The 25,765-nt window shown below is 38.5% G+C and overlaps 1 protein-coding gene across 7 annotated transcripts in view; it reads right to left on the bottom strand.

Moving 5' to 3' along the window:
• Nucleotides 1-25,765, bottom strand: part of PALM2AKAP2 (PALM2 and AKAP2 fusion) — a 532,659-nt gene that overhangs the window by 375,871 nt on the left and 131,023 nt on the right. For all 7 annotated transcript variants that reach the window (NM_001370845.1, XM_007497892.3, XM_007497888.3 and 4 more), the window contains 1 exon segment: nt 15,021-15,151. In NM_001370845.1, the coding sequence (NP_001357774.1) occupies nt 15,021-15,151 (131 nt within the window).

Below are 25,765 nucleotides of genomic sequence, written 5' to 3' on the forward strand. Positions count from 1 at the left end.
GAACTTAACAAAGAAGTGTTAAGTAACTCTAAAGATATAATCTAATCAAAGAAGATGAGAACTAAAAAGAATGGGTATTTAGGGGAGGAGACACAAGAGTGAAAGGTGTATATATTTGGCTCACTTCTCTCTGGCACCTTTCTGGTGGTGGAGAGTTGGCTGGTGGCAACATGCTGGGCCTTTCGGCATCTTAGCATGGCTACAAGCTATTGTCCGGTTCAGTGGTGAGTTTCTGGCTGAGTTTTCCTCCTTTACGTTCCAACTTTATCCTCTTAGAAGCCTTTTAATCTTCTTCAGAGACATAGAGGCGGGGATTTTAAACTCCCCCTGGGGGGGTGGAGAAGAGAGATTCAATAAACCTCTGATTCCCAGGGATAATTTGTTACTTTGAGGCACCCAGAGAGTTTAGTCCTCTGGAATCATAGCATTTGCTTTACTCCTTTGAGGGAGTTTCAAGAAAGAACCTGATAGTGACAGTCATGGGTGTGTGTGGGGGTCCTGGTGGGTGCAGATCTAGGGCAAGGGACCCATGTAGCCCTCAGCAGCTGGGCCAAGAAGGGCAGATCTGAAATGGCAGTGCTCTGGGGGGTACAACTAATGGAAAGATACTTAAAAGCAGGGCATAAAAGAGGCAGGAGGAATACAGTGGCCAGTTCTGAGCAGAATCCTAATAGCTCTTTGGTCATGGTGTTCACAAACTGTAGATCTTTTCTACCTCGTAGGAGTTCTTTCTCCAAAGTCCAGTTGGTCAGTCAATAAGCATAAGTATTCAGTATGTGCTGGGCAACTGACACAAAGAAAGACAAAAGACAATCCCTGTGAGTCTCTAAGATCTATGCCACAATACCAAAAGGGATCCTTGACCTTTGAAGTGACAGATAGTTGTCTGAAAAGGATGAGAATCCACAGGAATGTTGGCTTTTTTTTAAGCTTTTTTATGGTGTCATAGTGGATAGACTGCAAGCCTTATAGGTAGAAATCTCTCTCTGTCACCTACTTGCTATGTGATCCCAGACAAATCAGACCTTTAGATATCCTCAGGCTGATCTCCTAAGATTGAAAAACACAGATGAGTGGCAGATCAATATTGGTGGAAAGAATTTTCACACTGTAAGTTTCCTATACTGATGAAATCACGTCTTAAAAAAGAAACTAAAGAAAATAACAGTAATAATAATAAATTAATAAGTAATAAAAATTAAAATAATATTTAGCATTTATATAGTGCTTTGAGGTTTACAAAACATTTAACAAATATTATTTCATTTGATTCTCATAGCAATTTGGGGAGAGAGGTGCTATTTATTATCCCCATTTTACAGATGAGAAAACAAGGATAGATGAAAGTTAAGTGACCTTTCAGGGTCACATAACTAAAAGGAACCTGGGGCTCAATTTTTTTTTAAACCTTTACTTTCTGTTTTAATAATATTGCTAAGACAAAAGAGGAAAGGCTAGGCAATTGGGCTTAACTGAGTTGCCCAGGTTTACACAGCTAGGAAGTGTCCGAGGCTAGATTTGAGCCTACATCTTCCCAACCCCAGGCCTGGAGCTCTATCCACTGGGCCACCTAGTTGCCCCTAAAGTTCAGTTTAAATTTGGCTCTTCTTGACCCCAAATCAAGCTACCTCTAAAAAAATGAGGTGCCCGACGATAAAGTATACTTTGTATGTTTTTTTCAATATCAACTAGTCAATTTAGGATGCCATAAAAAATAACATAGCTTGATGACCTTTAAGTTTAGATGCCTCTGGTTTCATTGGCCCTGGAAGATTATTTTCCTGGTGTTTGATTTATTTTTTACTTAATTAATTAATTTAGGATATTTTTCTGATAGTTTGATTGATCATGCAGCTTTATACTTTTTCATAAAAAGCCTGTAGGGCTTACAGCAATAACCTTTAAAAAAACGAGTTAGGCACACTCTTTGGGATTCAGTCTCCCATCCAAAATATAACTCAAGATCATTAATCTCTCATTGCCACACCTACTACACACACACCCTCCTAACACACTAAAGAGAAACTGGCATTGTTGGCACTGAATAAAGACAACAGATGGTTCTGTTTTGTAAAATGTGCCCTCAAAGGCAGCAGGTTTCATTCAGTGATCAAATAGTGGTAAATATAATAATCATAGCTGACATTTGGAGAATGCTCTTAAAAATTTCAAATTGCTTTACATTTAATATCTCATTTGAAATTTATGACATTGTGAGGTAAGTGCTCTGGATTTTATTATCCTCATTTTGGAGATGGAAAAAATGATGTATGGAAGGAAATTTAAAACATTTGCCCATGGTTAGTTAACTAGTCACTGGGTAATTTGAACCCAGATCTTCTTGTCCCTGAATCTACTCTTCTTTAAGCAGTTTATGTCACTGTGACAGCGTTTAATATCAAAATTTATCTTGTAAATTTTTCTTGGGTGGGGGGAGAAGCCTGAAAAAGAGCTAGACTGCTGCGTGTGGGCTGCCTAGTGTTGGGAAAACTGGCTATTAATGCACAGATGTGGAATATACCAATTTTCCATTCAGTGCTGTAAAATAACAGAGTGTCATGCAGTTAAAAATAACCACCATGAATCATACAATGAATTCCAAAGTCTGTTTTCCCTACAACGGAGACTCAAGAAAATATCTGCATGAATTCACTGAATCCTTCTGTGGCTGCTTTTTCTGGGACAGACATTTGGAACCGATTTTAGTTTATTTTTGTTGTCAAATTCCTGTAACTTTAAAAAAATGTGTGCTCAAGCTTAATGTTATTGGGATACATCTGGGACTACAAAATTTCCTGGGGATTTTTGATGGTAAAGATATCAAACAAGAAAAGTGGGTAAGAAATATATTAATAGTCAACAAACATTTATTAAGTGATATGTATTAGGTGACAATGTGTCAGGCACTGTTCTTTATGCTGGAGATACAAAGAAAAAGTAAAAATACAGTCCCTTCCCTCAGGGAACTCACAGTCTAAAAAGGGTAGACCACATGCAAAGTGCCATGCAGTGAAAAATCATCACCATAAATCAGGCAAAGAATTCCAAAGTCTGTTTCTCCTTCCACTCAAAAATTTATGAATTCATCAGATTCTTTAGTGGCTGGGAACTGATGGGAAACAGTACATTTGCAGGTAAATTTAAACTTAAGGGCAACTAAGTGGCTTGGAATTCGGAAGATTTATTTCATGAGATCAAATCTGTTTTCAGATACTTACTAGCACTGTGACCCTGGGCAAGTCATTTAACCCTCTTTGCCTCAGTTTCCTCTTCTATAAAATGAGCTAGAGGAAGAAAATGGTGAACCACTCTGGTATTTTTCTAAGAAAAACCCCAAGTAGGGTCATCAAGAAGACTCAGACAGGACTTAAATTACTCAACAACAAATTAAACTTAAGTAAGAATTTTATCATATTATATAAATAGAATACACTGACTGGCTGGAGAAACTAGTTTTTAAATTTTTTAAAAATTTATTATATATAATAAGAGCTAAAAAATAAATATATGAAATATAAAATGTTTATTACATTAAAATACTCAATTAACTCTTTCCTTCCTTCCCCATAGCAATCTTGACTTATGAGGTTTCTTGTGAGAAAAACTGTGTCTATTGGCAGAGAGAAGGGCTGAGAGAGGATGACAAATAGAAAAATAGGAAGGCTTCCTACAAGTGCTTTTGGGTAGTATTTGATTATTATTAATTTTTTATATTTTTAAATTTCATTAATTAATTCATTTTATTTATACATAATATAACTTAATTAATTAGTATTATTAATTATTAGTATAGGCCACTGAAAGAACTAGCAAAGGTAGCATTATAGGAACAGAGATTTTTTTTTAACTAGAAGGAACCTCAGAGGTCTTCTGGTCTAATCCTTTCATTTTATAGATGGAGAATGAGAGAGTTTTAGTGATCCACCACATCATCATCAAACTTCTAAGTGGCATTGTGGGTTTTTGGACCCCAAGCTTAGTTTTTCATTCATTACATCACCTGGGAATTGGAGCACAAAGCCATCAATTCCTTCTATAAGCTGCATGCCCACTAACAAATAAAACTTGACCAAATGCTTCTGACCCACTCCATTCAAGTTTCCTTGGGCCCCAAGGTCCACTGAGTACAGGCGAGTGTTAAGAGTTAATAGTCATCTCTAATTTTCCAATCCAAGTCTCCTTTCAACACTGAAAGTGAAGTGAACCCTGAAGTTAGAATTCTTTAACACAGCTGCGGCTAATGGCCCAGCATTATCCAATTCCATTTTCCCAATACTAGATCAATTAGGTATCTTCAGCCAGGCATAATAATTGATAGGCATGGCTCCATCTTGGGAATTCTTTGTAAGTTGCTAGCTGAATTAGCACTTGTGACAATAATTCAGGGAGCATTTACCATGTCCTATTTCATTCAGTGTTGATTTCTATTCAGAATCCACTGTCCGCTTTGGGCCTGAATCAGTCAATATGCTAAGTCTCAGGGCTTTTCTCCCCCCCAATTCCTGTAAAAAAAAAAGTCTGTTTTTTGTCTAGGATTTATAAAGAAATGCCTTATACTTATATGCTACCTACATCCTTATGTACTCTTTGACCCAATGACACTGATGAGGATGATCCTTGAGCACAACATTCCATCTCCTGACGTTCTTACTGGCTGTCTCCCAGACCTGGGTAGCCCCTCTCTGCCATTTTTCCTGACCCGCTCTAATGTTAGCACTTTCACTGTTGGTTATTTCTAATTTATCATGTGTATATATATATATATATATATATGACTTGTTTCTGCATAGAGTAGTGGTTTCCATCATCTCACCCCGTTATCCTGTGGGTTATTCTTCCTGATCTACTTTAATATTAGCGCTTTCCCTCTGTTGATTATTTCCAGTTTATCCTATATATACACAAATCATTTTTAATTAATCTCTATATCGTCTCCCTCATTATCCTGTGGGTTCCTTTCCTTTCTTTTGTATGCCCAGGACTTCGGTATACAGTAAAGTACTTAATAAATGTTTGCTGACTGACTGACATAAGCTCAGAAGCCTGAATGAAACTTCATAGAAATCTTGGGGGAATGCAAGAGGAGAATATTAGAAGGCAAGAAGGCAAGCGGAGTTGGATTTGAAACCCACCGAGAACATTCCCATGACTCAAAGACGTAGCTGACAAATGATACAGAGAAGAGAGCATCTTAAAATCAAGCCAAGAAGGTGAGGAGCCACTCTTGGTTTTCCCAAGTTAAAGGAACGAAAATAAATGATATATTAAAATTAAACAAAAACGTATGTAAATTTTGATTTTGTCAATTTGGAATTTATGTGTTCAGCAAGGCCAATTTTCCTTCTGGCCACTAGAGAGAGCCAGGAAAATTACCTAATTGTTTGGTGTGTGCACGTATTCTACATGGAAAATATGTCAGAATGAAGAAGAATCTAATTGTACGTGGCACTAAATCAGCTTCATTCTCCCTCTTCATCCCTGATGATTACAATTTCAGGCCACAGATCTCGATTCTGATCTCAAATCCCTGAAGAGGAGGGGAGATTTCCCTCAACCTGAAGCTTTCCTTAGCATCCTCTTTATTTACTTGGGTTAAGTTAAGCCTGTTTTTAATCAACTTCAAAAGAAAAATTAACTCAAGGGCTGTTTCAGAGAGAGAATAACTTTCACAGAAAAACTTTCATCAACATTAGTAGTTTCCAACTTGGAAGGAATTGTAAGATTAGTATCTGATGACTGAAGAAATAAATTGTGCTTTTAAGACAGAAAAATTGTTTTAAATTTGTTCCTCAAAAGGACAACCCTGTGAAGTAGGTAGAGAATCCACAAGCATCTGTGGGTGGCGTCTGATGTTAGTATATGGGTGAATGACCATAGTCAGTCAACAAGCATGTATTAAGGGCCTGCTACATGACAGGTATTTTATTAAAGAGAATGTAGAGTGCAAAGAGAAAGGTTGAGGCAGCTAGGTGGTGCAGTGGGTACCAGGCCTAGAGTCAGAAAGACTCATCTTCTCAAGTTCAAATCTGGCCTCAGACACTTACTAAATCTGTGTTCCCTGGGCAAGGGTAACTCAACCTCCCAGCCTCAGTTTCTGTATCTGGAAAATGGGGATAATAATAGCACCTACCTCCCAGGGTAGCTTGTGAAGATCATAAGATGACATATACACAAAGTGCTTTGCAATCTTTAACATGCTAAATAAATATAGTTCTGATGATTATTAAATTTAATATTCAGGGCATCTAGGTAGCACAGTGGAAGAGCACTAGACATGGCGTTGGAAGGACCTGGGTTCAAATGAGGCCTCAAACACTTCCTAGTCTTGTGACCCTGGGAAAGTCACTTAATACCAATTGCATAACCTTTCTGTATTAGAATCAATACTTAGTATCAATTCTAAAACCAAAGGTAAGGGTTATTAAAAATGCAAATTTCAAAGCTGTTCTGCTTGTCTGTAATTCTTCTTGGTCTTAAAAGTCATTTTCTAAAGTATTTTAGTGTCTTTAAGGCTGTGGAACATGATTTAGGGTAAATTAGAAACAAAAAGATTTCTTTTTTTTTTCTTAATTTTTCTATATCATTAATTTCCTCTGTGTTATTATCACTTCCTTGTTATTAGAATTTTCTCTCATAGGCTACATAAGTTCTAGAACAGAATCTTAATTAGCTGCAGTTCCTCACCCATATCCCCCCTTCTCATTAATATTAGTGACAGATTTGTGCTTATGCTCATCCATATTCTTTTATTCATTTCCTTTTTTGGCCTGAGACCAACAACATGCATTTTTCAGATGGCTGGTTGGGATAAGCGATGCAATATAGGCAGTGGTTATGGAAAAGTCAATGAATTTGGCCCATGAATTTATTTAAACAAGTGACTGGATGGGAAATGGACAACAGAAATGATCTTGACTCTGACTACAATAATTTCACCCCAAAGACAAACCAATGTAAATATATTGTCACTACAAAAGAGGTCAAAAGAACACAGAAGGAACCTCAGAAGGTCAGCAAAATAGGATTTAGTTGCTCAATACAGAGAGATGGCTGCCAAAGGAAATGCCAAGTTAGAATATAAATTAGTCAGTAAAATCTAACAGAGAAGGATGGACAATTATAGAAATCTGTATATAGGCTGTAGAACATAGAAATGGATGAAATGTAGTAATATTTTACTGTAACTGGAAGGGACCAGAGACACCCTCTGGTGAACTTCCTCCACAAATCCCACCGTTAATGAAAACCACTTTGAATATGTGTGAATGCTTGACTATTCTATTGGAATAATATGTAATAAGGATGTATTAAATCAAATCGCCTTTCATATTTCAGTAATAAGATCCAAGAGAAACAAAAATAACATGAAGGTGTTATATCAAGAGTTTTGTTATTTTTCTTGATATGTATATAAATTCTCAAGATTCCATGCTGTCCTATGATCACAAAAATATCATTTCCACTTGGTACAAATGAGGCAGAATTTTTTAGGATTCGGGAAAGAAGGAAATGGTCATTTAATGAGTGATTATTATGTGCACTGAGATAAACATCTTATAAATATTATCTCATTTGATATTGACAGTAACTCTGGAAAATGTGTCCCTATTTTGTCATTTTTCAGTCCTATCTGACTTTTTGTGACCCCATTTGGGATTGTCTTATAAAGAGGAGTGGTTGGCTATTTCCTTCTCCAGCTCATTATATAGATGAGGAAACTGAGGCAAACAGGGTAAAGTGATTTGCCTAGGGTTACACAGCTAGTCAGTGTCTGGGGCCAGATAAGAACTCAGGAAGAAGAACAATAAACACAATAATTATGTGATAGACTAGAATATAACAGGTGCTTATAAGAGATAGAAAGTCTTGGGGGCAGCAGTGGATTGAGGGCCAGGCCTAGAGATGGGAGGTCCTAGGTTCAAAATCTGGCCTCAGACACTTCCCAGCTGTGTGACCCTGGGCAAGTCACTTGACCCCCATTGCCTAGGCCTTACCACTCTTCTGCCTTGGAGCTAATGCACAGTATTGACTCCAAGGCGAAAGGTAAAGGTTTAAAAGAGAGAGAGAGAGAGATAGAAAGTCTTACCGGACAGAGTAAGGAAAAGTAGAAATGGAAGTGGGTTTCAGAGAAAATCAACGAAGGCTGGGGCAGATGGGTAGCACAGTAGAGAGAGCACCAAGCCTAGAAATGGGAGGACCTGGGTTTAAATCTGGTCCCAGACACTTTCTTGATGTATGACCTTTTGGCAAGTCACTTAACCCCAATTGCCCAGCCCTTGCCACTCTTCTGTCTTAGAACTGATACTAAGACAGGAGGTAAGATTTTTTTTTAGGAAGAAAAGAAAATAAATGAAGTCTTCATGGAAGAGGTGGCCTTTGACCCCGGCTTTCAAGAATAGGAGGTAGTTTCCAAAAGCAGAGGAGAAAGAGGAAAGAGAGCCAGTGAGCATTCTAAGCATTCATAGAGGGATGGTATAACACATGAACTCAAGAAAGCATGTTTTAAACTTTAGTGGCTTAAAGCTTTCAAGACACCTTGTAATATGATAAATTCAACACATAACTTTCAATGCTGTCTTGATTGTCTTGGTTTCCTTCTGGCCCTCCTTATGTTCTCTTCTATGCATTTTTTTTACAAGATGTTTCAACAATTCTCTCTCTCTCTCTCTCTCTCTCTCTCTCTCTCTCTCTCGCTCTTTTAGGGAGAGGCAATGCTATCCCAGTCCCACACTTTCCCATCTCTACAAAAATATTTTTTAAAAGGAAAAGAAAGCCAATATAATAAAAATGCATAATTAAACAAAATAAATTCCCTCATTAGCTGTGTCTAAAACCATTATTCCACATCTTGAATCCATCATGTCTTAGCAAATAGGTGAAAAGCATGGTTCTTCACCATCAGCCCCGTAGAACTGTGGTTGGTCATTGCTTTGTTAGAGGTTATTGAGACTGAAAATACACTCTTTAGATAATGCTGTGCTTTGGCCTGGTCCTAAGACTTGATTGCAAGTTATTTTTCATTGCAGCATTCTTAGGTTTAAAAAGAGACTTTGAAGCATCATTTTAATACAGCTTCTTGAGTGGAGGAAAAAGGCCATGGTTAGTTCAATATTGCAGCAAATTGGATTGAAATGACTTTGTGTTCTCTCGGGTAATGGCAGAAAGATTCAGTTGATTGGAGCTAAAGCTTTAAATAGCCATTTCAGTAGCGGAACAAATAGGGGGCAAGGTGAAGCAAAATAACAATATTGGGATAGTATTTTATATTATCTCCCTCGATCTTCACAACAATCCTGGGCGACGGAAGTAGTATTTGTCTCATTTTATGATGAAGCAACTAAGCCTCAGAAAAGAAGTAAAAATCATTTGTCCTGGTCCCACTTGCCCTGGGGTAAATGATAACTGGAGAACTCGAACATCTCCAGATCTTTTGCCTTCAAAGTAAAAGCCACGGGTTCCCCAATGGGGAAGGCAGGAAAATGTATCCTTGGGACGGAAGGCAGCAGTTTGCCACCAATGCCTGGGATGAGGCTTGAAGTGCTTCTCTTCCTCTGATGCTTTCTGTGATTTCTTGATAGGCTTCTGGGTTGAAATGCTATAGAAGTGATGCTCAGAGAAGGCAAGAGGCCATGGGAGTTGTGAGCCTGTTGTGGCAGTGTTGCCTAACCGGGTACCTGAAAGACTTTCCCTGTGTGCCGGTGTATGTTTCCTGGTGGTTTGTGTCTCTAAAGAGTCTTGACAGGCAAGCTTTATTAAACTGTGACAGGCTTAAGTGCCTTATTGATACATCAAAGCTTTGTCGGTATCATTTACATGTTGTTTCCCTCATTAGACTGCAAGCTCCTTGAAAGCAAGGGATGTCTTCTGCCTTTTGCTAAAAGCTGACGTTTGCTAAAAGCTAATGCTTGATAAATGACAAATACTGAAGGTCTTGCCCACCCAGGCTGGGCTAGTTTTCCCTAAAACCCTGACTTATACCCGGGGCTATTTTTTTCCTACACAGGAGGGCAGCTGTCCCTGAGGCCTTACTGGTCCAGGGATCTGGAACTCTGGTCCTTTGATGAGAATTCTCAGTCACACCAAGCACAAAAAGGCCAGCCCACAAAACAGTCATTGCCCCATGCCTTTGGTGGATGTTCTGCTGTGCCACGCAAGCCAACACACCCTTCATACTACATATGTTTCTATATGGAAATGAGTAGAATTTTATCAACCAAACCTTTATTTTCGCTTAACTTACTTCCATATTATTGTTAAATAAGCTTTTTTTTAGGTGTTGGATGGACTATGAATATGTCATTTTGTTCTAATTTTGAACCTGAACTGCTGGACATGATACTATTCAAGGTGGTCAAAGAGAAAAAGGCCAGAGATATAAATAAATACTAATAATGGTACTTTTTTGTGGACACTAAAAAAACAATAAAACACAAGAATGCCCATTGTTTATGAAATAGCAGAAATCGTTTCTTGGCTTTTTTGGCTAAGATCAAATCTGGGAAATGACAGAAAAAGGTTTCTAAGCATAAGTTATTTAATCCTGAATTTTTTGAATTTTATTTTCTTAATCATTTAAAATTTATTATTTTACATGACTTTTGTAACCAAGGAAAAATATTCTAAATTAACTAAATAAAAAAATTTTAAACATTTATTATTTTAAAATCTGAGCAAATTTCTTTCTAAGGAAAAAATTTCTGAGAAAATTATATTATCATCCCTGAATAAATTATGAATGTGGAAATCAGAAAGAAAAAGGCTTCTGGAGAAGTTCTGGTCAGTAAAAATCCTCAGGGCTCCTCTACTATCTTCTGGGAAACTCTTCTAACTTGGAAATTTGCAGAAGGGAGCTAATGCAACTCCTAAAGGAAGCAGCTTAAGCCTCACAAGAGAGGACCCTTAGGAAGTCACCATACCAAAACAACAGTTAAGTACAGGTATACTGGGGCATGGTCAAAAAGGGCAAATGTCACAACTCAAGGTGATACTGGGGATCAAGAGGGGCATCCCCAGAAACCTAGAGGGAGAGTATTAGCCATGGTATCCTCAGCACCAAACTGGTTCACTACTGCCCACATTTGTAATGCCACAATAAAAAAATCACATTAACAAATACACATACAAGTTTGACCAAAATTCAGTAAATTATAGCAGAACTGAGGAACTCTAAAACCACCATTTTCTTAATGGTGACCAGGGCTCCAGTCTGAAACAGAGTGGAAGTCACCGCATATTCCATAAAGCTGTACTGAATTCATTGAATATTATTTACATTAATACTGTATTCTGCACAAGATTAAATGTTATATCAGGTTAAATATATTTTTCCTTCACAGTTTCTTTAACTTTCCAGGCTTGTTTGCCATTCTAAATTTCCCCACTTGGGGAGTTTCCATGAACATGCTAAGCTGCTATGTTGTATGTGGCAGAGGCCTGTTTTGATAATATATGTAAATAGGGACAGTTGGTCATTTAAGAAGTCTTTATTAAGTTCTTGCTATGTACCAAGTGATGATGCGTTTAAGAAATGAAAAAACAGTCTACCCTGGGGAAGTTCACATTTTAAAGTGGAAGACAGCATTTAAGTAGGGGCTGGATCTGTGGTTTCATCAATACAGGGAACTCTCGGGTGAGAAAATCTCTGTCAACTTAGGCACGTTTTCTTAACCTCTGTCTACCTCAGTTTCCTCATCTCTAGGATGGGGGGTAATAATCAAATCAGACATTAATTGCAAAGCCCTTGGCACAGTGCCTGGCACATAGGAAGTGCTAGATGAATGTTAGTGATGACAAGTTGTGGTGCAAGATAGCAATGGAATACTGTTGTGCCATAACAAGACGATCACAAAAAATCCTGGAAAGACTTATAGGAAGTGATGCAAAGTGAAATAAGCAGAACCCAGAGAACAATGCACACAATAATAGCAACAACATATGATGATCAACTGTGAATGGCTTAGCTATTATCATCAATGCAAAGATCTAGGACAACTCCAAGGGACTCATAATATGAAAGGGTATCCACTGCCGTGGAAAGAACTAACAGTCTGAATGAAAACTCAAATTAGCCATTCTTCATTTTATTTTCTCTGTGAATTTTTCCTCTATTTTAAATGATATATGTCTTCTTTCACAACATGATCAACTGAGAAATATGTATTGTATGATAACACATGTAGAACTTATATTATTACCTGCCAACTAGGGAAGCGGTAGGAGGAAGAGAACATGGATTGCACAATGACAAAAAATTGATTATTAAAAATTATATCAATGTAAAAATTGTTAAAAACTAAAAAAATTAGTTGTGATGATGGTAATCAGATGAAATAATACGTGTAAAGCATTTTGCAAACCTTAAAGTACTGTCTGAATACTACCTATTATTATTATTATAATAGTCTTGGAAAGTTTCCTGAGGGCATTGAGAAATTAAATTACTTGTCTATTGACTCACAGACCAGTATATGCTAGAGGTGGGATTTGAATTCAGGTCTTCTGTACTGACTTTTTACTCTTCATACCACACAGATTCTTACTTTCCTAAATAGGTCAAGAATTTCTTTAATATAGTAATTCTGTATAATGATTTTTAGTGTATGCCTGTGTGTATATGTGTATGCATGAATTTTTTCTTTTCAAAGAGATTGCATTTTAGAGGAGTAGAAAATTTGTGTGTGTGTGTGTGTGTGTGTGTGTGTGTGTGTGTAGGACAGGAAAGCAAGCTTACATTCAGACCAATAGGGCACTATAATTGCATGGACAATTGAATATGCTTTTATAGCAAAGCATTTTGCCAAGGAGTACTGGAAATCTCATGTCTACTACACAAAAAGCACAACACAATGTGAACTATGGAGAAATCCATTTAGGCTATGAATTCTTTTGGGTTGATTATCATTAGTGGGAGGAATACAATCTACATTTCTGGAGTTGGTAAAGGAAAGGAAAAGGACGGCCAGTGTGAGAACTCCAGCTATCACCAGAATGGCAAGGATAAAGTATATGAGGCCACTTTAACTGAGACCTGAAAGCAAACTTCCTTTTAGGCCATTTTATAGAGTTGACCACCCCCCCCCCCCCCCCCCCGTAAATGTTTCCAGTAATCCTTGGCTTGTACCACTTTCTCTAAGATTTTGGCAGATGGTAAGAAAGTAGTGAGCTGAGCTGCCACTCAAAAAAAAAAGCAGAGTTCAACAAACCCGATATTTTAAGGTTCACCCTCCCTTCCTCTTAACCATTTGCTCTATTTTTCTTGGTTTCCAAGGAAATATTTTTCTTCTTCTAGAACCCTAGATAGATGCAGCTAGAGAGCTGCATCTGACGTGGAGTCAGAAAGACTCGTCTCCCTGAGTTCAAATCTGGCCTCAGACCCTTACTAGTTATGTGACTCTGAGCAAGTCACTTACCTCTGCCTCAGTTTCTTTATCTGTACATTGAGCTGAAGAAGGAAATGGCAAACCACTCCAGTATCTTTGTCAAGAAAACCCCAAATAGGGTCATGAAGAGCCTGACAAGGCTGATACTGAACACAAACAAAAACTTCTGCCTCTTCATCTCCACTCTTGACTTTGTCCCTATTTTCTGACTTGTGTTTTCAGTGGACACCTAGAATTCCACTTAGCAGCCCAACATGATCAAAGCTCAACCCCTCATCTTCCGCTCGCTCCAAACTAGTCCCACTCCCTGACTTTTCTTTCTTTCAAGTCACCTCACTATCCTTTCCATCTCTGAGGCGCCAATCCTTGAGTGTAAGTTCTCTGCCCTTCCATACTTGCTGTTTCCTCCCTAAACATTCAACCAGTTGACAAGACCTGATTCTGCTTCAGCGATGCCTCTTGGATTAATCTCTTATTTGGAATTCCCATTTATCCATGAGATTCCAGATCCCTCATCTCTTCTTGCCTGGACTAATGAATTACCCCACTAATGCGCCTTTATGCCCTCCTATGCTTTATTTAACCCTTCCTTCACACTGCTTGCTTAGCCATTTTCTTACTTTTCTGCTTTAATCATGTCACCCCCTCCCCACTTACAGACCTTTAGGGGCTCCCCCACAAAAGTTCTGATTCTGACCTATATGGACACCCACAATTTGGATCAATTCTATTTGTCCAGCCTTCTCTACAGCCAAAATGGACCCCCCCTCCCAGTTTTTGTCTTGCCTCCGATGGAATATAAGCGCCTTGAGTGCAGGAAATATTTAATTTTTGTCCTTGTTTGCTTGAAGACTGGTAGGACATATAATTCAGTTCAGTCATCTCTCTTGTCTAACTCTTTATCGCCCTATCTGGGGTTTTCTTGGCAAGGATGCTGGAGTAGTTTGCTTTTTCCTATTCCAGCTCATTATATGGATGAAGAAACTGAGGCAAACAGCGTTGAGTGACTTGCTCAGGTTCACAGAGCTAATAAGTGTCTGAAGCCAAATTTGAACAAAGTACTTCCTAATTCCTCTACCCATGGCACAAATTGCCTAATATTGAAATAGTGATCAAAATAATTTTTAAAAATAACAAATAAAAAACCCAAATTTACAAAACTTCTGACCTACAGGTAGGCTCAATGACAACGACTAAGCACTTTAGAAGGAGGGTGGAGACAGATGAAAATTTTATAAAGAATGGACAAAGGAACTCCAAAAGCATGGTAGCCTCAATATACCCTGAATGCATCACTGAACTATAGCACAGTATAATATAATGATGATTCAGTGTCCTTAAGAATATGTTAAATGCTATTCAATATACTCTGATTAATAAGCACAGAGAAGTATATGATCTGTTAAATAAAGTTTTCTATTCAAAATAGCTTAAATTAAAAAAAATGCTTTTGCTCTTGAAGGAGATACGCTTCAGTTTCATGGAAAAAAATACATCCATTCCCTGAAAATTTCACATAAAATAGTCCTGTGAAAATGGAAACCAGAAATGGATATAGGAATAAAGGAAGGGGGAATGGGAAAAATCACAGCCATTTGTTCTTTGGTTAAACAGTGTCCAGTTCGTGCATGAAGCACCTACCTGTGAATATTATCTTCCAGTTTTTTAACTTTGAACTCATCTTCTTCAGACTGACGTTTTCTGGCTTCTTCCTCTTCGGCAGTCCCTGCTGGCATTCCTTGTAGAAGCCATTTTTCTCGGAGGGCTTTGGACTGTGGGAATGAGGGAGAGAAAGATGTTGAGATGAATTTCTCAAACTCACCATTTTCTTTTTATCACTTAGACGGGGGAAATCACAATTTCTGAGACTTCTTTGGAAGGGTGACATTTATAGCAGCTGTGTGGCCCAAACCTCCAGGCAAAAGGATGGGGGGAAATCTTTACTAGGACCTTGGAGATAGCTGTGCCCAGGGCTGGAAATTCACAGATGTTCATGTCGTGCTAATCCCCAAAGCTTTTGCTCTGGCGACAGGGTTATCAGTCTTGTGGTTACAGTGGATCTCCAGTCTGGGGCATCAATGAAAGCATTTCCTAGTCCTTGCTTCCTATAGGAATGGAAGCCTCGCTCTTCAGACTGGTTGTATTTGTTTGGATTCTGTTTTCCCAGACTCGCTTCCTAGACTATATACGGTTGTAAATAGCAGGGCTGGGATCCAAAATGAGATCTGCTACTTTTTACCCAAGTTCAAACCTGGCCTCAGACATTTACTAGCTGTGTGACGTTGGGAAGTCAGGTAACCTTGTCTGCCTCAGTTTCCTGATCTGTGAAATGAGCTGGAGAAGGAAATGTCAAACCAGCAACTATCACAGTCAAAAGTTCAAAACTTTATTTTGGATCATTTTCCTTGAGCACGCAAGATGGAAAGAAAAGGAGAGAATTGATCTTTAGAACATTCTTGCACTGTATGATCTTTGCATAGTGACACACATCTAAGTTAAGTGCCTGATATCTTCAGTCAATTTAGATCAAAGCACTATAGACATGGTACTACCCATTGGGAATGCAGACTGGTGGGCATAAGTACAGTTTGAAAGGCCTGTGTGCAGAGTCTTTTACCACTCTGTCTTCTTGTAGCAACGAATTCATCGTGAAGGGGCACCAATAAAATTTTCAGTGCAGGGAGACAGGAAATGGTGATCTAATAAAAAGAAATGTGGGTCTGTCTCTAGGAAGGCTGTTGGGAAGGTGTTTTGACTTCACAAGTAAAAAAAATGTTTTCTTCTTTTGGGGGACTGTCAAGCGAAATTAACAATTCAGACACATTTAACTTCAAAGGCTTCCTTAACCCACGGCAGGTTTATTTTTTAAATTTAAGCTGGAGACTGACTTAGGCACCTGGAATGTAACTCCACACATCCATACTGAACATGAGCAACCACAGAAATAGTAAAAAGGGGAACAATTTTAAAAATTCAGTTCGTGTGGCAATTGCATGTGTGTGTGTGTGTGTGTGTGTGTGTGTGTGTGTGTGTGTGTGTGTACAGCTGCCTCAGTTAAAGCAGGTTTCAATGGATTTAACTAGTGATGAAAATGGTGAAACAAAGGGTCATATTAAACTCATCTTTCAATCTGTACAGATTTGAAAACCTTATAAAATAAAGTCTTTTCCAAAGAGCTCTCTAGATAAAAAAGTGCTTTTGAAGCTAGGAAAGATTAGAGCTTCATATGAAGTGATCTGTGTTTTTATAGTCCTGCTAGGTCCTTTCAAGGGAAAGTTAACTCTATGAATCTGCCTGAAAAGACTTAGAAAAAGTAGAAAATCACTGCACGGATGGGCCATGGAATACCTGCTTAGTTTCTACAACCTGTGTTTGTGTGTGTGTGTGTGTGTGAGAGAGAGAGAGAGAGAGACAGAGACAGAGACAGAGACAGAGAGACAGAGACAGAGAGACAGAGAGAGACAGAGAGAGACAGAGAGAGAGACAGAGAGAGAGACAGAGAGACAGAGAGAGAGACAGAGAGACAGAGAGAGAGAGACAGATGGGGGACAGGAAAAGGGACAAGAAGAGGGGAGGAAAAAGAGGAGGGAGGGAGAGAAAGGGAAGGAAAGGGTGAGGGGGAGAGGGGGAAAGAGAGGAGTGGAGAGAGGGAGGAGGAAAGGGAGAGGAGAATGAGAGAGAGAAGAGCAGGATAGAGAAAGATAAAGAGAGGGAGAAGAGAGAGGGGGGAGAGAGAAGGGGAAGGAGAGGGGGAATGAAAGAGAAAAGGGGGGAAGAGAAGGAGAGGGAGAGAGAAAGATATAGTGAAAGGGAGGGAGAGGGAGAGGGAGAGGAAAGAAGGAAGGGGGGAGAGGAGAGAGTGAGTGAAAAAGAGGGGGAAAGAGAAGTGGAATGAAAGAGATAAGAGAAGGAGGGAGAGAGGGGGGAGAGTGAGAGAAAGAGAGAGCAAGGGAATGAGAGAAGAGAGGGAGGGTGAAAGACAAAGTGAAATAGAGGGAGAGAGGGAGAGGGAGGGAGGGAGAGTGAAGAAAGGAGAGAGAGGGAGGGAGGGAGGTGAAAGGAGGGAGGGAGAGATTCAGATAAAATAAGGATGCTATGGAATGTATTATCAGCCAGAAGGACTTTGGTGACTCACTGTAGGTTGCTTTTCCCCTCAGTTAAGTCTGAACAACACTATCCAGTTTGGTGACCCATGGAGCTACACTTGAATGAGTATTATTCTTAGGGTGCTTATACACCCAGGACTGGCATCAGGTTCTGCTTCTGCATGAAGACTTTCATCCATCAGCACTCCTAAGCACAGGGAACCAGAACCAGGTAAGTAGTTTACATAATAACAGCAACACTGTAAAGACAAACAACTCTGAAAGCTGTAACAATTGATCACCACAATGATCACATCCATGATCTCAGGGGACCAATGATAAAGCATTCCATCCACCTTCTGATAGATGATGACTTCAGAGTGCAAAAGGAGACATATTTCTTTGAACAAGACCACCAAGGAATGTTTTTCTTTTGCTTGACTATGCATGGAATTTGTTGGGGTTTTTTTTTCCTTTTCCAATGGGGTGGGCTTAGTAGGGAGAGAAAATAAATTTTTGATGATTAAAAATATAAAACATTATTAAAGAAAACCTCAAACCACCCTAGATCCCGAGCTGACAGAGAACTAACACTTCAGTGCCACTACAGTACTAGGGGGCCTGTTTGATGAGGGGGTGACTGCTTGCTAAACCTAGAGTATTCTTTAGGGGACCCTTGTCCTCTGTCAGTATATGGAGAAAGACTGTGACTATATCAAGAGTGAGTCTGACTTTAACTGAAGAACCTGGAATGTTATTTACCACCCAGGTAGTACTCCATGCCACCTCTCCTCCTTATCCTACATCCTGAGTACCCTGTGTTTGGGCATTAGTCCTGAATGCTGGTGTCATCCCTCTAGCATCCATGCCTACTCTGATGGGCAGTTCTGAGCTCCTCTTCTTTTCATGCCTGTGATGCTGACTCCCCAGATGCTGAGACTTCCCCTTCCTACCTCCTCCTGTACCTTCCTCCTTATACCTGGGCTCCACTGACCTCCCATTCTATTGTCTTTGTAACCTCTGCTTTATTGTTAATGCACTCTCTTTCATTTTACTATTTTACTTCTCTTTATCTCAGACTTCCCCCACCCCCAGTTTTGAGAGTCAATGGTAACCTGGCTTCCCTTGGTCATCAGCAACCAGTTAATCTACCAATACATAAATATTTCTTCAGTAGCTACTGTGCACTTAGGTGCTAGGGATGCAAAAGCCATGAATTAAACAGTCCCTGCCTCAATAAGCTTACACTCTATAAGAAGAGATTACAAAGAGTAAACAAAAAATATATATATGTGCATTTATGTGAATATCTTAACATCTCTTTATATAGCTGTAGGCATGTCCATAGACATAAATATATGTATATACTTATATGAATACTGATATATCTACATTTGATATAGATAGTATATGTATATGCCTTTCCATGTCTTTTTATATTTTGTATTTGGAATATTCTTCCTCTTCATTTTGATCTCTTAAGATTCCTATCTTCCTCTTTGTCTCGGCTCAAGCAGGACCTCTTCCATAAAGCCTTTACGGATTCTCTCCCAATCAATCCTTCCTCAAGTTATATACCAATTATCCATATAGATGATATGTCTTCTCCCCAACTTTTTGCCTTTGTATCCCCATTGCCTAGGACAGTATTTTGTACCCAATTGGTACTTCATAATGTTAAATGAATTGAACTGAATTGGTAGAAGTCATCAGAATAGAAGCTTTTATTCCGGTGAAATTCCAGAATATGTCATTCTAGTTGGCTTCTCTATGATATATGGTGCCATTGCTTAACTAGGTGGTAGAAAATGGTTTTTAAGAACTGACAGTATCATTCCTTAGGGAGATGAGTTTTTGCTAACTGGAAACCCACTCGTATAAATCATCTGTATTTCAATTTCTTTGCTAAACACTTCTTTATTCTTCAAGGATTGGTCTCTACTGTAAAGCTTTTCATGAATCATTAAGGAGAGACCCTGTTACTTAGTTTTTTATAGACCAAAAACTGAGAAGAGGAAAGATTTCATAATTTATGATTTAAAAACAATACCATATGCACGTTTGCTGCTAAGAGTAACCCTGCATGCATATTTTTCTACTTGAGAATTTCTTTTCCTTCAGGTCTAGTCTCTGCAGTTCTGACTTAATATGCAAATCTTGTCCCCCAAATTAAAGAAATGTTCCATATCACCTTCCTAAGATGCTAAGTTCTCGTGCTATAATTTATGAGGGGAAGTTTCATTGAAAACAGTCAGTTTTAGGTGTAGGCTGTTGACTGAGAACTATCTAAGAAATACTAGGCACTCAGCCAACAATTATATCAAATTATATGATAGAGACCCTGGTGGTTCCACAAAGCATCTTTAGAATCCTCAAAAGAAAGTGTCAGGAATTTTCTATTTGTTACATCATTTTCTGGCCCTATTCCAATATAACTAGATGTTTGGGCTCTAGATAGAACCCAATACAGAACACAGAAATGTTTCAGAACTTCCAAAGGTCTTCTAGATACATAGTTTTCATTCTCTAAAAACTTTGGTGGGGTATAAAAGTTCCCTCTATTATAGACATGGAAGAAGACTATTGCATGTACAAGGTTTACATGTTGGATGGTTTTGCTGAATTGCCCTTTTTTCTTATTCTTTTAAAATCTCTTTTACAAGGGATGGTTTCTTGGGTCTTGAGAAGAGAGAGATACTCAAAAATGAATGTGTTACAAAAGCAAAAGGCATCAATAAAAAATTAAATTTTAAAAAATTCAATGGAGGAGAAGATCTTACCAAGGCCATCTACCCACCTGTCATCATTAAAAATACAAAGCCTAAGTCCTGTTGAGGTAGAACTGCTTTTAATGAGGCACCAAGGGTATGGTTTTCAAAATAAATCAAAAGTAAATTGCCATTTCATATGAAGATAAAAAGAACTAACATTTGTATCCATGTTGTCATATTAGATTGTAAACTCATGGCAGGCAAGGAAATGCTGAATTCATCTGAATTAAGCTTTGTGTGCCATGTTACAGAAATTAAAGCTAAATCAAAAAGGCACCTGGATGGGGGAGGGTAAGGAATTGATTTTATCACATGGCCCAAAATATCAATATTAAATTTATTTAATGCAGGATTTCTTAATCTCTTTTGTGACAGAATACGTTGGAAGTCTGATGAAGCCACTTTCTCCTCCGTTCTGACCTGATGTGTGAGGAATTCTTTGTGTACTTATTTTCAATAAATAGTTTTAATAGTCAGAAAAAAAATCCTCCTCAAAATGTTTTTAAATATAGAAAATAAAATACATAGGACTTTTCTAGCTATGTGACTATGGACAAGTCATGTAACCAGGATTGTGTAGTCCTTGCTGTGTTTCTGTCTTAGAACTGATACTAAGACAAAAGGCCAGACTTTGCAAAAAATATATAGATTTAAAAAGGAAACCAAGTATATTGAATTAGTTATTAAAATAAAAAAAATTTTAAAGGTCATGGACCCAGGTTAAGAACTCTGGATTTAATGGCATATATGATCATGATGAACCAGACTATCATAAACAGAACTACAGCCTATGTAACATATCTTCTATGGAAGAAAAAGAGAAATTATATGAAGAATATCCTATGGCCCCATAGAATAATTCAACTTATACATAAACACTCAGTGACTTTGATGTGAAGGTGGAAACAATGAAAACTAGATTGCAAGATATGATTTATTTAGGGGGGAAAAAGTTGTTAAAGATGCTGGCCAACTCCCATGCCTGGGCAATCTATACCTATATCTATACATGTTTCCCTTGGCTGGACTATAATCTCCTCGAGGGCAAGGAAAGTTTTTACTTTTGTTTTTATATATACACAGCTAGGAAAGGCTTATTGATTTTATATTTATATTTTAATTTTGTTTTTAATTTTAATTTAATTTAATTATATACTATGCCTATCATAGTTTCTGGCACAAAGTAAAAGTACTTGAGAAATACTTGTTGATTAATTGATATAACTTAGGCAGAAGCTTCAAAAAGAGAATGGGAACGTACTGGATATTATAACTATTAAAGAACATGATAAAAAATGAAAATCATTATATTTTAATAGATGTAAATCAAAGAATTGCTGATACAGTGGTAATTTTAGAATTCAACAAAAATTTAACTGCTAAATTAAGGGTGTTAAGTGAATATTTAAAAAAAAAACTAGAGATGATGGATTTTGGGTGATTATTGATTTTAAATCTTAAGCAGTATCCTTATTTCTCAAAACATCTAAAAACTTTTAAGAAGCTGATTATTTTCTAGGGTACAGAGTCAATAAATTTAGAGAGCAGTATTAAATATTTTAGGACCTATAACAAAATTAACAAAGAAAATAAGAATAAAGAGCATAGGCTAAAATAGAGGCTAAATAATGTTGCCCTAAAATAAGGATATCAAAGAAGAATCTCTGAAATAATCATTGTATTAAGGAAAGTCATTAACAATAAAAATAAATACTCAAATCTGTGGAACTGAGTTAAAGCAATCTTAACGGAGCTTTTTATACCTTTGAATGATGGTTTTGGGGAGGGGCAACTATATAGCTCAGTGGATAGAAGGCTAGGTCTGGAAGACTCAACTTCATGAGTTCAAATCTAGATTCAGATATTTATTAGCTATGTGAATCTGGACAAGTCACTTAACCCTTTTGGCTTCAGTTCCCTCATATGTAAAATGGCCTGGAGAAAGAAACGGCAAACCACTCCAGTATATTAGTCAAGAAAACCACAAATGTGGTCATGGAAAACCAGACATAACTGAAATGAATGAACAACAGTCAGCCAAAGAGAGAAAAGGGAGACCAAATGACTTGGGCATGTAACTAAAATGCTGGAAAATCAACAAAATAAAATCATTTTTTACTTGGGGAATACAGGAATGTCTCCTGGAGGAAGTGACATTTGAGCTAATCTTTGAAATAAGGGGAAAAAATAAACTAAGGTGGGGATAGATTGAAGATGCCAGGCAAAGAGAATACCACTACAGAAAGTAAAGTTGCTTAGGTGTCAGGAAAAAGAGTAAATCCAAGGGTTTAGCAATGCAAAAGGTAGGGCAGATCTTTCTCTCAGAGTGAAGGGAATAAATATAAAAGCACCAGTATGGAGAAAGAGATATGCTAAAAGGAGGATGAAGGTAAAGGTAGGTGTTAATGTTGGATAATCCCAATTTTCATGGTGGAAAAGGAGGCAAAGTGTCTAAGAGTGAGTATGCTGATGGTTCAAGAAGAGAGAAGCTATTCTGGAACAGGATGTGATGAGGGGTTTGCTCAGCTCTCAATGAAAGGTGCATAAAAAAGTTTTTTTCATATATAAAACTGAGATAACATTTGCCCTGGCTATCTCCCAGAGTTATTGCCAAGGTCAACAAATCATATATTTGGAGACATTCTCAATAAAGCATCAAACACCATCCAAAGACATTATCTTTGCTTATTCTGATGGTTTAAGTCAGAGGTAACACAATGAGCCCATTACTATAAGCCCATTTTCAAGTATATTTACACTTCGGTCAGCTCTGAATGCCCGTGAATGATTTTCCCCACTTCACAGATATTTGACTGAAGAAATGTAATCTTGCTACCAGAGCTTTCATGCTACAAAAGTCACTCTAAGTCCATCTTAGATTGTAGTATGAGGCGTGCTGAGATTTTCATATTATTCTAATAGAAGCAGCACATAAACCCTCCCTCTCCCTCTCTCCCTTCCTCTCTCTCCCTCCCTCTCCCTTTCTCTGTCTCTTTCTCCATCCCTCTCCCTCTCTCCCTTCCTCTCTCTCCCTTTCTGTGTCTCTCTCCATCCCTCTCCCTCTCTCCCTTCCTCTCTCTCCCTCCCTCTCCCTTTCTCTGTCTCTTTCTCCATCCCTCTCCCTCTCTCCCTTCCTCCCTCTCCCTTTCTCTGTCTCTTTCTCCATCCCTCTCCCTCTCTCCCTTCCTCTCTCTCCCTTTCTGTGTCTCTTTCTCCATCCCTCTCCCTCTCTCCCTTCCTCTCTCTCCTTTTCTGTGTCTCTTTCTCCATCCATCTCCCTCTCTCCCTTCCTCTCTCTCCCTCCCTCTCCCTTTCTCTGTCTCTTTCTCCATCCCTCTCCCTTCCTCTCTCTCCCTCCCTCTCCCTCTCTCCCTTCCTCTCTCTCCCTCCCTCTCCCTCTCTCCCTTCCTCTCTCTCCCTCCCTCTCCCTTTCTCTGTCTCTTTCTCCATCCCTCTCCCTCTCTCCCTTCCTCTCTCTCCCTCCCTCTCCCTTTCTCTGTCTCTTTCTCCATCCCTCTCCCTCTCTCCCTTCCTCTCCCTTTCTGTGTCTCTTTCTCCATCCCTCTCCCTCTCTCCCTTCCTCTCTCTCCCTCCCCTCCCCCCCTCACTACCCCACCTACTCCCTCCCCACCTCTGTCTTCCCCTCCTGTAACAGACTCAACTACAGACAAGTCATTGCCATTGCAAAGCAGCATTTTAGGAAATGAGGATGTTTAAGGAACTGGAAAGTCATAGAATTAATCCTGGCCACAGACAGTAGGACTTAGAGGCAATGGGTAGAAATGACAAAAAAAGACAAATTTAGCCTTGATGCAAGGAAAAATCTTTAACAGAAGAATCCCAAAGTAGAATGAACTGGCTAATGAGGGAGTAAGCTCTGTCTCGTTGTGCTCTCCACTCCTGACTGGTTCCCTACCCAGGTCCGCTATTTTAGGAAGAGTTCTAGCCATCCTTGACACTTCGTTCATACCAGACTCCTTTCTGTTTCTCTGTCTCTCTCTTTGAAAATAGCCTCCACCTCAGCCCCCGCTTTCTGCTTTTTATCACTCTTTTATGGGTTCTCTCCCTCCCCACTCCCCACCCCTGCTCTATTAGAACATAAGTTTGTTGAGGATAAGAACTGTTTTGCTCTCTTGAATTTGTATCCTCAGCCCTTAGGACAGTTTGACAAATGTTGCTGTTCATTTGGTTCAGTTGCATCTGACTCTTCCTGACCCCCTCTGGGGTTTTCTTGGCAAAGATGCTGGAATGGTGTGCTATCTCCAGCTCATTTGACAGATGAAGAAACTAAGGCAAACAAGGTTGAGTGACTTGCCCAGGGTCACACAGCTAGTAAGTGCCAGAGGCCAATTTGAATTTAGGAAGAGGAGTCTTTCTGACTGAGACTCAATACTCTATCCACTGTGCTACCAAGCAGCACATGGTAAGTATTTAACAAATGCTTTATCTATAGAGATAGAGTTCCTTTTTAGTATCTATCAATGTAGAGAGGATTCTTTTGGTGGGTTTGCTTTGGAGTAGATATCAACCAAAGGCTATTTAAAACTCTGAAATTCTGCATCACTTTTTCTCTGGTTCCTGAAATATCCTCATTTTTAACCTAAGGTCCACAGACACCAAGAATCTATGAAGGGTCAATTTTCCTTGTGGCAAAAGACCTGGCTTAGGGCAACCATTATAGTGCTGCTTCTCTTAGAATAAAATGCAAATTTCAATATACCAATACCACAATCTAAGGTTAACCTAAAGCAGCTTTTCTAACATGAAAGCTCTGACAGTGAGATGATATCCCTTCAGTCAAATATCTATGAAATGTGGAAGATCTCTTAGGTAGGTGGAAATTTATATTTTTATTTCAGCATAACTGATTTCCTTTGTAATCCTATATATCTTAATTTGTGCATTTAAAGCAATATTCTGAGAGGAGTCTATAGACTTCAACAGACTTCCAAAGGGATCTGTGACACATAAAAGGTTGAGATCTCTTGATTTAAAGTGTAACCCCCATTTTTGATTACATATTATCCTGGCAGGCTATAGAGAAGGATGGATAAACTACAATTCTGCTCATATGTTCAAGTCAAACCAAATCAACATATATATATATATGTGTGTGTGTGTGTGTATATATATATATATATATAAAATATCTACCATGTGTAAAGTTCATGAATAATAATGACAGCAAACTCAATTCTGTAGGACACTTAAAAGCAGGTAGTCACAGCTACTGATTTTTTTAATGTCTAAAATGTACCATAAATGTAGTCTTATCTACTCTGCCAAGAGTATCCTAAAGGAATATTTTGTGTTTGACCTTATAGTCTAAAGAGCCAGGAATATGGCAGAAGTGATTCTCTGAATCCTATCAGAGGCACTCCATCTCCATTTACACACTGACAACTTAAATTCTCATTTAAAAATTTAGGGGAGGGGGAGGTGGCACAGTAGATAGAGCACTGAGCCTAGAGTTGGGACAACCTGGGTTCAAATCTGATTTCAGACACTTCCTAGCTATCTGACCTTGGGT

The sequence above is a fragment of the Monodelphis domestica genome, chromosome 7 (genome assembly GCF_027887165.1).
Source record: "Monodelphis domestica isolate mMonDom1 chromosome 7, mMonDom1.pri, whole genome shotgun sequence".
In the NCBI taxonomy this organism is placed as follows: Eukaryota; Metazoa; Chordata; class Mammalia; order Didelphimorphia; family Didelphidae; genus Monodelphis; species Monodelphis domestica.